At 41.5% G+C, this 15366-nt stretch overlaps 1 protein-coding gene across 1 annotated transcript; it reads left to right on the forward strand.

Moving 5' to 3' along the window:
• Positions 1–4696: 4696 nt before the first annotated feature.
• kcnj4 (potassium inwardly rectifying channel subfamily J member 4) lies at positions 4697–15366 on the forward strand. Its single transcript, XM_068718908.1, has 3 exons — positions 4697–5011; positions 9556–9687; positions 11123–15366. Exons 2-3 carry the CDS (start codon positions 9665–9667, stop codon positions 12744–12746), a joined length of 1647 nt encoding a protein of 548 aa, XP_068575009.1. The 5' UTR covers positions 4697–5011; positions 9556–9664; the 3' UTR covers positions 12747–15366.

The raw sequence follows: 15366 nt of genomic DNA on the forward strand, positions 1-15366 counted from the left end.
GTCAAGCTAACCAGCAACAAACACATGTATCCTTTTCCGGTTCTGACTTTTCAAAGTAAGACCTACATTAGTTGACACACAGTCCGGTGATGAGATAATCACTATACTGTACACAGTTGACCTGTTTCATGAGTATGGTAAAATATAATATATATATATATATATATAATAATTCAACACTGATAAATAGTATAAGACAATTAGTTTTTTGTTTTTTTTAAAAGATGTTACCGCTTTACTTTGAAGGCAAAATCCCACATTTTCCGGTGTTGCTTGATGGTAACATGATACAATTTGACTGGATTATAAACCCTCCTCAAGAAGTAGAGCCCTGATTCAACAGCAGATGGCGACAGGCTGCTGGTAATATGGAATTAGAAGAATTTTGTGAGGAGGAAAATAAGACAATTTCGTGTTTTCCATGAAAACTCACACTTTTATTTATCAAATGAGTTGCAAAATGAATAGAAAATATAGTCAAGACATTGACAAGGTTAGAAATAATGATTTTTATTTGAAATATTAATTTTGTTCTTCAAACTTTGCTTTTGTCAAAGAATGCTCCATTTGCAGCAATTGCAGCATTGCAGACCTTTGGCATTCTAGCTGTTAATTTGTTGAGGTAATCTGTAGAAATTTCACCCCACGCTTCCTGAAGCTCCTCCCACAAGTTGGATTGGCTTGATGGGCACTTCTTGCGTACCATACGGTCAAGCTGCTCCCACAACAGCTCAGTGGGGTTGAGATCTGGTGACTGCGCTGGCCACTCCATTACAGACAGCATACCAGCTGCCTGCTTCTTCCCTAAATAGCTCTTGCATAATTTGGAGGTGTGCTTTGGGTCATTGTGCTGTTGTAGGAGGAAATTGGCTCCAATCAAGCGCTGTCCACAGGGTACGGCATGGCGTTGAAAAATGGAGTGATAGCCTTCCTTATTTAAAATCCCTTTTACCTTGTACAAATCTCCCACTTTACCATGTCTGAACCTTAAACATTCATTATTATCCATGTTGAACTTACATTTTTACCTGTCTTCTATTCATTTAGCGTTTTTATCTTAATTGTTGCTATCCTTTTCATTTGTGTATCAATGTTTTACTTGTATTTCCTGTTTAATTGTTTTGAATTGCCTCTGTGTCTGAAATGTGCTTCATAAATAAATTGCCTCATCTTACCTACTTCCACTCTGACAGATGTTCTACACATGAATCATACACCAATGTTTACTGTCTTCAGAGTGAGACGTTAACACGCTTGATTAAGTTTCATAACATGCAAAAATGTCGTAATCAGATCATATTGAAATGATTCAAACTGATTACATTCGTGGATTTCATTAGCAATCGTGTTTCACAGTAGATGATGAATAATTATTTTTGACAGATTGTAATTTCAAAACATCCCATCCCACACAGAGAAGAGTGTTTTGAGTCTTCTCCAGCTGTGTGACAAGCTGTTTCTATTTGTGTTATTCTCATTTAAATTGAGATGAGTCTTTAGAACAAACATAATAGTTTCTGTCCTATGCAATAGAATACCGTCTCTCATAATCTTTCTTCTACCCGGTGAGGGCTTGTAGCATTGTACTCTTGCTTTTCAGTGTTTTAAAATACTCTTCACCCTCTGTCTTCCCCGTCTTCTGGCACTTCCGCTCCACCCGCCTTCCTTTCCTCCTAATTCTGCTATCTGAGTCACAGTGAAAACCTAAAACCACTCTGTGTCTCCCTTCGTATCAAATCCCACCGTCTCCACCGACTCCTTCGTCCTCCCTCTTAGCCCACAAAGTGCAGCTGGATTCTGGCATTGCACACGTCCTGCTCCCCTACATCCTACTCTTATGTTTGATGCAGTGAAATCAGCACAGGGCACCAGAGGAAATGCTTTCGGCCTACATAGAATGCATCCGTGGTGGTGCAGAGAAGTGAGGGGGCACCGCATACCAACTGAGAGAACACGCAGCTCCATGTGTACACCCCTGAAGCATTCTGTACAGAGGCTGGTCCCTGTCTCTGTCAACAGGCTCGTCAAGTTGAGTATCATTCCCAAGCACACCTGTTCATATTATGTGAAAGCTATAAATCAGACGTTGAGAGTGATAAATGAGCAATGAAGAGGGGGGCAAGAAGAAGACACAGACAATTTTATACAACATACGCAATAAAGAGATGCTTTATTAGTCTCCACAAAGGTACTGTAGAGGACATCCTCTGGACTGAGCTGACCCACATGGTTATGGGAACTAATCTGACACCCAGGCCTGATTAGGAGCTATTTTTACACACACACACACACACACACACACACACACACACACACACACACACACACACACACACACACACACACACACACACAGTCCGGTCTGCATGGTCATCTCCTCCTCAGATGATGATCTGAGTGACCGTCTGATCGGTCTGTCTGCAACCCTCCACTTCCTCCTTTTCTCCCATCATACACAGCACATCTTTTTTTTTTTTTTACAGTTATGGTACACAGTCATTTAGTGTCTTTTCAAAACCACCAACCCTCTGTGGCGAAGACTCTGCTCAGCTGTGAGCGCTGACACTACAGCCGGTAAAGGCTGCGATTATATTTACAACGAGGCTAAAGGTAATGAATATGGTGGAATCATTTTTATAGTGATGAGGAGTCATTATAATCACCAGGAGCGTCCTTTTAAAGCTTGAGCATTATCACAACTTTCTATGCCTATATGTTATATATTCTCTACAATCTAAGTCGTATTTAAGCCTTTAAAACATCTCAGTTTGACTTTTACAGTTTGGATTTATATTAGAAACCTATTTATCAATGTAAGAATGACAAATTTCCTTTATTAAATGGACAGCAGGATAATAAAAAAAACTCCTAACAGCATTTTCACTTTATTTTCAAGAAATAAGTCACAGAAAATGCTCAATAACATGGCCTACTCTTTATGTTGGTTATTCGTGTTAAGATGTCTTTTGGTGGTCTGACCTGATGTGTGGTCGCAGTCCTTGAGTGTTGCTCTTGCTTTATTCTCTCCCGTTATGTGTGTGAAAGGCTAAAACTCTACTGAAGTATTCTCGTCATGTCATCCTCAATAGCAGAACTCTAACAGACTTCTTTCACGAGAGTCATTTCCTTCATGGTGTACATGTTACCATCAGAAGCTCCCTCCGGCCGTATGTTTGCCTCACTGTTGCCGTTACAGTGCCGTGTGTCCGTCCGCCCCCTCGTTCCTCCTCTGTGAATTTCTCATATGGGCAGATGCACACCCACATCCCTATTCAGAGGGAGAGATTTTGAAAAGAGGTTCCCCCTCCGCCCTATAATCTAGAGAAGGAAGGAAGGAGTGCACGAGGGAGGGAGCAATGAGGGGGCAAAAGGGGAGCTGTGGGTGAGGGCCGGAGGGGATGGGGGCGGTTTCCATAGAAACTGTTTTGCTCAATTCATATTTCATAACAGTAATGTGGATTCTGGATTCCTCAATCAAACTAGAACCAGTCTCTTTTGGTCTCTCTATTGAGAATAGTGAAACTGTGTCAATCTTCACTTCAGCCAACAGAACGGCTGTGAGAGCACCAGACTGTCGAGGGGGTTTTGAGGTTAGCTGACACTATGTATAAAAACCTCTGATGGTAATAGAAAAGTAAAGAATTCATATGTGTTGGTTTCAGAGCCAAGAAGCCAAAATTTACTCCCATACGGTCATGTCATTTACAGTGGATGGGATGCCCAGGTGGCCTATGGGAGTTAAGGCGCTGTCCCTTAACCGGCCTGCATATGACGCGGTACCCTTGATGCATGTCACTCCCATTTCTCTGATTCCCCTCACTTCCTGTCATCTCTCTGCTCTCCCTAAAGACATAAAATGTTCAACAACCACTCAGGCCAACAGCGAATGCAGCTATAGTCTACAGACTCAGTCCTTCTCCATCATCAAGTTGAATGAGTTCTTTCTTTCTGACAGCTGAAACAACGAGGTTGACACTCAAAAGACACTTCAAGCCCACACAGCCCTCAAACGTTGTTCCTCGTCCAGAAGATCCTCACAGTCTCGGGCCATGTTGACACTGTGCCAGTCAAAGGGTCACCAAAGAATGACCGTCACACTTTTCATCCATTATGGAACGACCACAGTACGTGAGAGGAAGCCTACTGCAACATAGCATGCACTTCAAGTTGAAGAGCAATTCAGCACAGAATGACAGGGCAGAAAAACTGCTGCTGCGCTGCTTGAACCATTCAAACCAGCACTTTTCTTCCCTGTGTGACATCTCACGTGTGTCGACAGCTGAGGAGTTTTGACTGTGTTGGAGTAAATGTGACCGGGATTGTGTTTACAGTAACAGGCCTGTGTCACTGTATGCGTGGTGATTCACAGTTTTCAAACGATGATGGCAACTCGACCGCTTTATTTCCAAGCCTCCGTATTCCTTTTGTCTTTCACCTGTTACTGTATCATCTCCGTTGTTCCTCGAAGAGAGTCGGCCTAGAAATCATGACTCAAACGAGCTCTCGCTTGCTTACATGGGCACTACAGGCAATATTCAACACCTACACATGCTGAGAGCGCACAGACAAAGTGGCAGCCCCCCCCTGTAGTCTCCTCTCCTTTGCTCTCGTTGCCTTTCATTTATCCATTTCTCTTCTTTTTTTCCTCTCCTCCTTCATCCCTCCCTCCCTCCCTTCCAAACCCAGAGGGGAGATTGACACAGCATTTTCAGCCCGGGGTGTACGAGTACACAGAGAGCACGGCACAGACGGGATTATAGTCAGCGGAGGAGGCAGCAGAGGACAATAACGGATTCAATGAGGGAAGCAACGGGGATGAAAGAATGAACAAGCGATGAAGAGGAAACTAAAAGAGAGAGAGTGAAGAAAGGAGAGAAAATCTCACAGACCACATAAATCTAAGGATGTGGGACCTTTTTGCCTTGGACAGTGAAAGTGGGATTTTTGAGAAGTGAAGTACAAGGGACTCAAATTACAACCAAGTGACAGAACACAACAACTAACTTTCAGGGTGAGTGTCATTTATGTTCAAATCGTATTTCAGTGTCACACAATAATAACTTGCTGGATGGGGGGGGGGGTCAAGTGAACAGTCACTCTTCTCCATCCTTAAGTCTCCATACCTTGAGGAGCTGGTGTGCACCTGTTGACCAGCTTCAAACAAAAGTTGTTTTGTTGTTTTACATGTTACATGACTAGAGAACCCTCCTTGGTTTTCAACTTTTGTCGGTTAGTATTCATTTTGTGCATCTTAAAGTCAAATTGGAGAAAAATCTCGGCTTCTGCAGCCTTAAGAAAGGAAAAGAATGAGTAAAGGGAGAGAGGGAACACAGACAGTATAAATGATCAGCTTGTGGCTTGGATCAATACAAAAAAAAAAGAAGAAAATCACAATAAATAACCTTAACAAATCCTTTAATTCACAAAAAAAGCAAAACATCCCAACATAAGTCAATCACAGGGGAACCTGGGTATGAAGTGATCTTTTTAGGTAGAATAAAGATGGTTGAGGAGAAAGCTATTGACCTATCTTACATTAATCATGTGGCTCTGACCTAATCTTGTCTTTTATTCAGACGACCTCATGAAAACAGCATCGAGCAGGACTCTTAAGATAAATAAATACATTTAAGCCCAAATTGATCAGCAGCAGCACTGTGTACCTTCAGGTAACAGGTATTTGCTGACCAACTGTAGACAGTCAAAAGAAGACTTAGTGTGCTGCTGCTGCTGCTGCTGCTGCTGCTGATGATGATGATTAGCTGTAATTGTAGTGGCCTTTCTCTCTCTGTGTGTGTCCAGTAAACAAACATTCAGGATCAGGGTCAGATCATTCAGCTCTGCAGATGGAAATACAGACCGACACTCCTGAGAAAGAAAGACTTTCACCATCAAATTAAATGCAAATAAATGTTAATGTCCATTAGTGTCATAAATGTTCCCTTTCAGTGGATCATTTACAGTTGGACATATTGTACCTGATCTATCACGTGAACTTTGAAATACAATATGTTTTGCAAAGATTAAAAATGGACAACATGGGAAAAAGAGAAATCTGAAATGAGGCCAGCACGGAGGTTGTCTGGGATGCGATGGTAGCGTGGGAATCATTCTGCTCTGTGGGTTGGCTCGTGACGAGCAGAGGTGAAACCAGGGTTATGTATCGCTTAGTGTTCACGTCATACAAGCCAGTTCTACAAAAGAAAATAAGGAGGAAGTAAAGTGAACCTGCTCAGTGGAATTGATGGACTGACTCAAAACAGTCACACACAGTCCCAGTATCCCAACACAAAGAGCTGAGTCACTTTAGAGACGGACTCAGCAGGTCCTTCACTTGGGTGAATTACATCACTCATGTTTTAAACATGTGCTTCCATTGAAAGACGGAATTTACATAACATTATTATTCTGCCAGTAGTTTTAAACAATCATCTTGACAGTCAGATTCAGAAGAAAAAAACAAAACATGTTAAGGTTATATAAATTGCCTTTGAATGCATTGAGTAACTTTATACAAACCTTTCATTGACAGTAAGGCTTATTTGCTCTTTTCTATGACCAGTTACAACCAGCATATCATGAAAAGTGACTCAGACCACTTTGCATAGTTACTCCACTACAGCTGCCATATCTGCCAGACCATAACGTGCAGGTATTCACACAGGAAGTAGAATTTATTGTGGTGGCAGCTGTAATAGTGCGTCTCATGAGGGCCGATTACCAGAGGCTTTAGGGGAAGTGGACACTGCATCTTAATCCCCCCCCCCATCCAAGCTTCTTTTCTTCGTCTTCCATCTCTTTTGGGATTAACAGTCATGAAATTTCCAGGAAGTGACTCCACCTTTCTTATTTCAGATCAACAGATTATGAGTATTCATCTGGGAATTTACTAGATTAGGGAAGAGTTAGTGACGCAGCGACACGGTGAAATACTTCCACAAGTGTAAACACTAATGAATATACAGTGTGGTTGCAAAGGCAGGACATGAGAAAGTGCATTTCATACAAAGACACAGAATCAGGGCTGCAACTGACGATTCATTCTTCAATCAATAGAAACATTTCTTAGTTTATAAAATAACAGAAAATGTGAAAAAATACTTTTAGGCGACGTCTTAAAGTTGCCTGTTTTGTTCGAGCAACAGTCCAAATTTGATTTTGGAAGAAGCAAGTCACTTAACTCACTTAAGAACTTTTTTTTTCTTCTTGTCAATTCACTAATCATTTCAGGACACAATCCTGTATATTTCAATATCTCAACATACTTTATCCTTCTATTCATTTCTACTGCTTTCTATATCCCAACTCCAAGACAAAAATGATCACAAATCTCAACTAGATTTACAACCAACAGTAATAATTACAGAGGTATAAACTGTGGAAAAAATGATGCAGTTCTTTGTGTAATTAATGAACTCCTCTTGCCCTCAGTGTCCTTGGTCAAATTATTAGGAAGATAAATAGGATAGAGCAAAACATAAAAGCTTTTCGAGAATGCTTTTTTGACCCAAGTCTTTGACCACAGATGTCTTTTATCCTCATCTTCGTTGTCACTCAGTAATCAAAAATGTCTCCACTAAGAGTCACCTCTTGGCCCTCTTTTAGAATCTACTTAAAGTTCAACGTCGACGTTGCATTGCTGCACTTTCTCTCATCCCCTCTCTCCCTCCCTCTCTGACTCATGTTATAAGAGCACTTAATACTCTATACTCGCCCCCCTTTTTCGCCACAATGCCTCTGGTGACTCTCTCCACATGCTCTCTCTCCGTCCCCCAAATGCCACAGGAGACGTGTTCCTATGGAAACCGGCTTCACTGAAAGTCCCAGTTTTACCTGCATGGTGGCCATTAACTGGTTTCGTATTGTGTGTGTCTCGTATGCCTGCGCTCTGCCCGTCCCGGCCTCATTACACGTTATAAAACCATTGCACCGAGAGGGAGACACCACTGATGATGGATGGGGAGCCTTTAATAGATACAGCTTGGAGGTGGGGGATATTTCACAGCTGCATCTGTATGGAGACAGACCAAAAACCAAACATGAAAATATAATCCTCATATACAAGAATAAATACAGATATGGATGTGTGTGTGTCATTGCAGAAAAAATGAAGATACAGATCCTCCTCTCTTCAGGATGTTCAGTCACTTTACATTGAGCTTATTCCTTCCCTTACGAATGCATTTAATCCATAAAGAAAAAAACAAACAGCTACCACTGCAGGCTTCAGCTTGGATTTACTGTCTGCTTTACAGCACAGGTTTTATGAAGGAAAGATTATGTGACAGGATTTTCTTTGTATTTCTGTACAGACAGTTTTTGTAATAAGAAAACAAACACTTAAGCTGTGCTAATGTTGTTTAAGATTTAAGGCCTTCCTGGAAAAAAGTTGTTGAGTTTCTACTTTGTCACAGAAAAGCTGTTTGTTCGCTGTTTATACAGGGATCAAATGATATCCGAACACATTTCTAGGTTTTTGTGCCTATGAAATCACAAAGAGCCTGACTTACATACGGTTGTTATGTTTTCCATAAAAATAAAAGTTAGACTATATCGTAGATCAGTTCATTAAAAACCATAAATCCATCTGTGGCTTTAAGTTCTGGTGAACCTTTTTGACAAACAAAAAATCTGCTCAAATCTGGGAACGTTTGATGACTCTCAATCACAAGTGAACTCATGGATTTTATCAAAAGTTGTCTTCACATAAAGAAGCTCACGTGATTAAAATTCATCACATGTATTGATATTGATACTCAAACTCAAACTCAAACTCTAATCAATAATTCTCCAACTTGCTGTTTGCACCAAAAATATTGTTCCAACCACTTATAAATCAATTTGATTTACAGACTACGAGGGCATACCCTTCAGAATGAATTGAGCATATCTCAATAGTAACGTACTAATATCTCAGATTTACAGGAAATAAAATCCCATGTGAACAGCATCTAAATGAGTTTGAATTTGATGCTCATTTTGACTCTTAAACGAGATTGTTTTAAGGTGTAAAGAAAGAAACACAACTGCCAACAAGAGCATTTCAATAAATCCTTTCATAGTAGAGTGTATTGTTTATTGGTTTCTGTGTGTGTGAGTGAGTGTTAGAGAAGTGCACATATACGCTTAATCTTACGGTGTAACCAAAATAAACACTTTGGTTTGTCTATAATTATGATACCAGATGTGTCCATCATGTAGGTGAAATGTAAAACCGCCACTTACACCCACATACAACATTACAACTCTGCTCTCAAGAGTGCGGTCGCCGTTCCTCAAGAAACTCTGCAGAATCCTATTATCCACATCTTTAGCTCACATAAAGCAGACTAGAAACACAGACCCACATTACATAAAGAGATGAAATGCGATGATACCGTGTAAGGTTGGGTTTTCATAAAAGTTAAAAAAGGAAATGTTGTGCAATTATTAAAGTGTGCCTCCCTCAGTCAAAAGCTCTCTGTACTTTCACGAGTTAAACCCCCCTTTAATTAGATGATGGTGATTTTACATGAACCGATAGCGACTGATTCTGTTACTCCCTCTCTCCTGCAGTGGTCTTCTCAGTGGTAAAAGCATCACCTCCATGGTGGTGACCTGACTTTTGGGAGCAGGACAGAGTCTGGCCTCCCACCCAGGCCCCGCACTAGAGACCACTGGTGCCATGGGAACAAGTAGGTTCAACAGGTGAACGATTCAATCCTCAGCTGAATATTCTGAATATAGTTTTTTATAAAGGCCTGAATCTGCTCTTGAATTTCAGCTTTCCTGCGTTACTATTCCTTTGCCACCTAGATCACTGAAGTCAGTTTAACATCTGTCCCAAATGACAAAGAAATGAGACAAAAGGGTGGCAAAGTGCCAATTCCCAGCAGATTGTTGAATCTTATGCTTAGTGTTACTGCACAATTTTTAGATATTAGAATTATCCTGGAACTACTGTTTGTTTTAAACAGTGGCTCTGATTTGTTATATATATTAATCAATTTAATTTGTGTGGGAGTTACAGTGTTAAAGGGCGTCACAACCGATGCTTTACAGAAACCATTTGTTCCTTTGGTAAGGTTCTCTTAACACGGCCGGTAAGAATGGCCTTGCTAATTTGGTGATCTAGTCGGGGTGAGTCAGGCCCGGCTCAGGGATATTTACAGCAAGCACATCCTTAGAAAGGCCAAGGCCGTCCTACACTGTCCTGACCGGCTCCTGTCTTCAGCCAGCTGCAACAGATCGCCTGATAAGAGAACAAGAAGACTGAAGGTTGTTGTATTAATAGTCATCAATACACTGAATTTTGAATAGTATGCACATTATTAGCTTTCCACATTAACATAGTATTTTCATTTTCATTTCTGTTGTCAGGGTTTGGATGTCTCATAGTTTGGGTTTCCTTTTGTCTTATGGTTTTGTGCAGTGGTTCCAACTGTCTTATTGTCTTCTTTCTTTGTGTGGTGTTTTAAAGCCCACGTAAAATTTCCCTTCAAGGAACAATAAAGATTGATTTCATGGAGAAAATGTATGCAAGTCAAAAACTCTCAAACATTTTCAAACATCTGATCAGTGAGTTCATGAATGATTAAATGATGGCGTTGACATTCATCTATATATAACAGGTAACATATTGATTCATCTCAAAACAGGTTGTCTGACTGACACTGACCCAGATATAATCCTGTAATCTGTGATGACCGGCAATCCTTCTCATGTAGCTTAACTGAACTCACCTTCCCAGCTGCATGGTAATCCTCCATATAAAGGAGAGAGACAGGTTAGGTTGATCGATACACTCAGGTGACCGGGAGTTTGGTCAATTTGAGTAGATTGGGAGATTGGGATTGGGAATTAAATATATCTTTTATGACTGTTTATTGAGGAGTTTCCCCCTAAACTATGAGGCAGTTTCCTATTTGATACTGCTGCCGACCCTTGTATCCCTGATGAGTCAGGTATTATCTTCTTGTCGCTGTCTATGGGAGGGTGCATTGTGTCTTTGTGTGCTTTAAATGGTACACTAGGAAGTACACAGGGATCAGTGAGATTACTGGCTATAAATTATTCCTACATTTTGTGCACATTACAATTTGAATGATACAGATACCAACTTTCCTCTCTGTCGGCCTGACAGGTACGACATTGTGTCAGACGTTTTACCGGAAGAGGCACGCCAGAAGATCTCCAGCTCAGGACTCTATAACGGCCACAGTTCCCTCAACAAACGACTGCACTCGCCCTGCCACACAGAGACAGAAGACAGTAGGAGGAGGTCGGGAGCCTCTGCTGCCGTGCCCAGCACAAGGGGACGAGGAGGGATGAACAACTACAACGGGAAGATTCTGACAAGGGGCTCCAGCCAAGTACGGAGCCGGTTTGTAAAGAAGAATGGACAATGTAACGTTCTGTTCACCAACATGGATGAAAAGAGGCAGCGCTACCTAGCTGACATCTTCACCACCTGCGTGGACATCCGCTGGAGATACCTGCTGCTTATGTTCTGCGCCAGCTTCCTGGTCTCGTGGCTTTTCTTCGGCATCATCTTCTACAGCGTCTCCCTGGTGCATGGGGACTTTGACGAACAACCGTCTGGAAAGGGCGACGGGCTGGCGGTGGCGGGGCTGCACGGGCCCACCTCTGGACACACATCTGGAGGGCCGACACAAAGGATGCCCTGCATACTCCATGTCCGCGGCTTTGTCGGGGCGCTCCTGTTCTCCATGGAGACCCAGACCACCATTGGTTACGGCTGGCGCTGCGTTACCGAGGAGTGTCCTCTCGCTGTGATAACAGTGGTGGTCCAGTCCATTGTGGGCTGCATCATTGACTCTTTCATGATTGGCACCATCATGGCCAAGATGGCGCGGCCCAAGAAGAGGAACCAGACCCTTGTGTTCTCCAAGAATGCGGTCATCGCCCTGCGCGATGGCAAGCTGTGCCTCATGTGGAGGGTAGGCAACCTGCGGAAGAGCCACATCGTGGAGGCTCATGTCCGTGCCCAGCTCATACGTTCTTACGTCACAGCTGAGGGAGAGTTCATCCCCTTGGAGCAGATGGACCTCAATGTGGGCTACGATGAGGGCACGGACAGGCTGTTTCTAGTATCCCCTCTGGTTATAATCCACGAGATAGATAAAGACAGCCCCTTGTACACTTTAAGCCGAGCTGATCTGGAGGCAGATGACTTTGAGATTGTCGTGATCTTGGAGGGGATGGTGGAGGCCACGGCCATGACCACCCAGTTCCGTAGCTCCTACCTTGCCAGAGAGGTCTTCTGGGGTCACAGGTTTGAGTCTGTGATCTTTGAGGACCAGGACCGCTACAAGGTAGACTACGCTCGCTTCAACAAGACCTACGAAGTACCGTCAACGCCCCACCTCAGCGCCAAAGAGCTCGACCAGGTTGCCAGCCGGGCCTCTTCTGCCACTTCTCCCGTCCCAGCCTATAGATCCACCCAAGACTTGATTCCCAGATCGCTGAGCGCCTTTTGTTACGAGAACGAAGTGGCGCTGAGCTGCGGGGAGGACGAGGATGACATCTTTGACTCCCAGATTGTGGGGAAGGAGAGGGCAGAGGAGAGGAGGACTTCAGTGTCTGTAGACTTCCAAAATATGTTCCAGGAAACAGCGACCATGACATCAGGCAGTCACAGCGTCATGTGTGTTCTGGACATGGACAACAATCAGATGGAGTTTGACATCCTACAGACTGCCATCCCTCTCGATCCAGTGTCCTATAAGAGTGAGCAAGACATCTAAAGATCGTCTTGTGTCCCTCTTATATTTCACCCACAAGTCCTTTCAACTTCTTCTCCAGTGAGTTGGACCTGGGTAGGGTATACTTGGTGAAATTTGTATTTGCATGTCCAGAAATGAAAACCCCTTTTGCCTTGTCTGTGTTGTTTCACATTTATTTTCGTTTGTTTTTTCTTCTCAATGAGATTAGAAATTCTGAAACAGAGCACACATTCCTAAATAACTTTGGGCACATGCAACTGCACTCCTTGAAGAGCCATAATGATCAACCAGGCTGATTCTGCAGGAGGACAAAGGATCTCTGACAAAGCACAGACGGACTTTTATAAGATTTCATAACAAAAGGAAAGCCCAATGGCAGTAAAAGAAACTCAAGTCGTGTTTTGGACATTGGCACAGTTAGAGATTCTACTTCATTTAAGAATTTCATTTTTTTGTGGATGTAAACAACAGATTTTATGAAAACAATAGCAGTTCGGAGGTGATTCTCTTCCTTTTCGAAGAGGAATGAGCTCATTTTTAAGATGCACTGTTTCAATTTATGCCTGACAATCTTCATGTTGTTCATGCCTGCAATAGTTCCCTGCACATTTGTGAGACTACCTGTTTGGTTGAATCTTTTCATTAAAAAAATCCTCCCTTTATTTAGAAACTATTGTTGATTTTGCTGTGTAGTACATTCCCAACATCATTCTAAGTGCAATCACTGAGAGTAGCAGGAGGAGTATTTTTCTGAATTTGATTAAGACTCCTTAGGATAATATCTTATTGTTTAAATGTCTTGATTTATTGCAATTTAGGAAGACAGCACTGCATTCAAAATCCAATGTAAAAAAATGTTTTCGTAGTATTTCGTTAGTTCAAAGATCTTAAGAAGAGTATAACTAATATTACTCTACTAATATGTATCAATGTAAAGCAAAGTAAATCCTTTGTTCACTTTATGGATCACTTTTTTCTTGGTCTGTTTCTTGTGGAGGCTGCAGCCGGTGATCACAAAAACATTACTGGGAGGTTAAGTCATGTTTGTGCTGCTGTTGTTCACCAAAGGTTCTGGAGTAGGGGAGCAAAACACAGAACGCCTCCAATTTATCACTTGGAAACTGGGGTGCATGCGGCCTAAAGTGTACCCATTGTCTTTGATAGCAGAAAGGTTGTAAAGCCACTATAAAGCACAACAGGGCAGTGGGGATAAAGTCAAGTATATGTCAGGTAAATTGCAATGAATTAAACAGTAGACATTTAAAAAACAAACAGCTGCCCTAATTTTTTGCAGGAGCAGGTTCAGCACACAAGGATAAGCAGATGGTACCTAAAATATACCATCATTTTACTGACAGTATAATCAAATGTGGCACTTTCTCCCATCTGGTAGTTCAAACTGAACTGAAACCAACAAACGTTGCTGTTAGACCATTAAATATGAAAGTACAAGTATCAGAACAGTCGACCTGCTGCACCGGATGATACTACAACTCTTATTGTTATTGTTTTATTTGCTGGTTTTATTGCTTTAAGTGTTGTGGGTTTTCAATCAATCAATATGACCGCGAGAGACTGACTGCAGTAACACATTTTCATTGCGATACTTCTAAAGATCTAGAACACAAAGTATAACATACACTGCCAGCCAAAAGACAATTAGCACATTACATTTAAAGTTTTCTCTGAAGCAGTGTATTAATAAATGAGATATAAATATCTGTTACAAGTACTTTTAAGTAACACAGATAACTCTAAGGAAGCACCTGTGACAGACAGCTGTACTGTATGAATATGTACTGTAAAATGTATTTGTAAGTATTTTGTAAGTTTCTAAATGTTTAACTGTTCAAAGATATAATCAATTTTTTTTACTGAGTGCTCCAAACTTGAAAGTATATTTTTTGAAGCTCCCCAAAAACTTGGTTTTGAATCTTAAGCATTTCTTGAAATGTCTGCTTGTCCTGTGCGTAGCTACTGGCTCACTGCTACATGTTTTACTGAGACACCTGAAGGAGCCGTCGTTAAGGTCATTAGTTCCACCTGTGTGATTCCTGCTGTGACAAGGACCTACGCCTCATATCCTAATTAGTGCTTCATTAGACGCAGCTGTTAAAACATACGTAGACAGCTTCAGAATTAAAAGTAACAAATATACAGAGCAGTATGTTTAATTGACCTAATTCCCCTCCAAAAATAGAAAGGTACACTACAGCTGACTGTCTTTCTTACTTTTATTATCTAATTTGAGGTTATTCATAATTAAATTACCATCAAATTGCTTGGGATCAACCCAACATTGTGAATAAAATACAATACTCAAAGCATTTTGACTGGCGGTGTATAACAGTCTTTCTGTAATGTTGGTTTTGGATTGTATAAGTAGTTCATATTTCAACATGGGTACAGAAGGGGAGCCAACTTGAGTGCAAGAAAACACCCACTGTAAATGCTATTTTGTGTAGCAGAGAGATTATTTTTGCTATCTTTGCTTGCTGCTTCGTATAATTCTAGTGATAAAGACGCACTAAGCAAACTGTTGTCTGAACTGAAATAAGATGAGAAGAAAAAAAACCTCACGTACAAAGCACTTTATTCTTCCTTGTGTACCTTTTGATGTCGCAAATAAATATTTATATAA

The sequence above is a fragment of the Cebidichthys violaceus genome, unplaced genomic scaffold (assembly GCF_023349555.1).
Source record: "Cebidichthys violaceus isolate CVI_PGR_0920_01 unplaced genomic scaffold, fCebVio1.0.p SCAF_23, whole genome shotgun sequence".
In the NCBI taxonomy this organism is placed as follows: Eukaryota; Metazoa; Chordata; class Actinopteri; order Perciformes; family Stichaeidae; genus Cebidichthys; species Cebidichthys violaceus.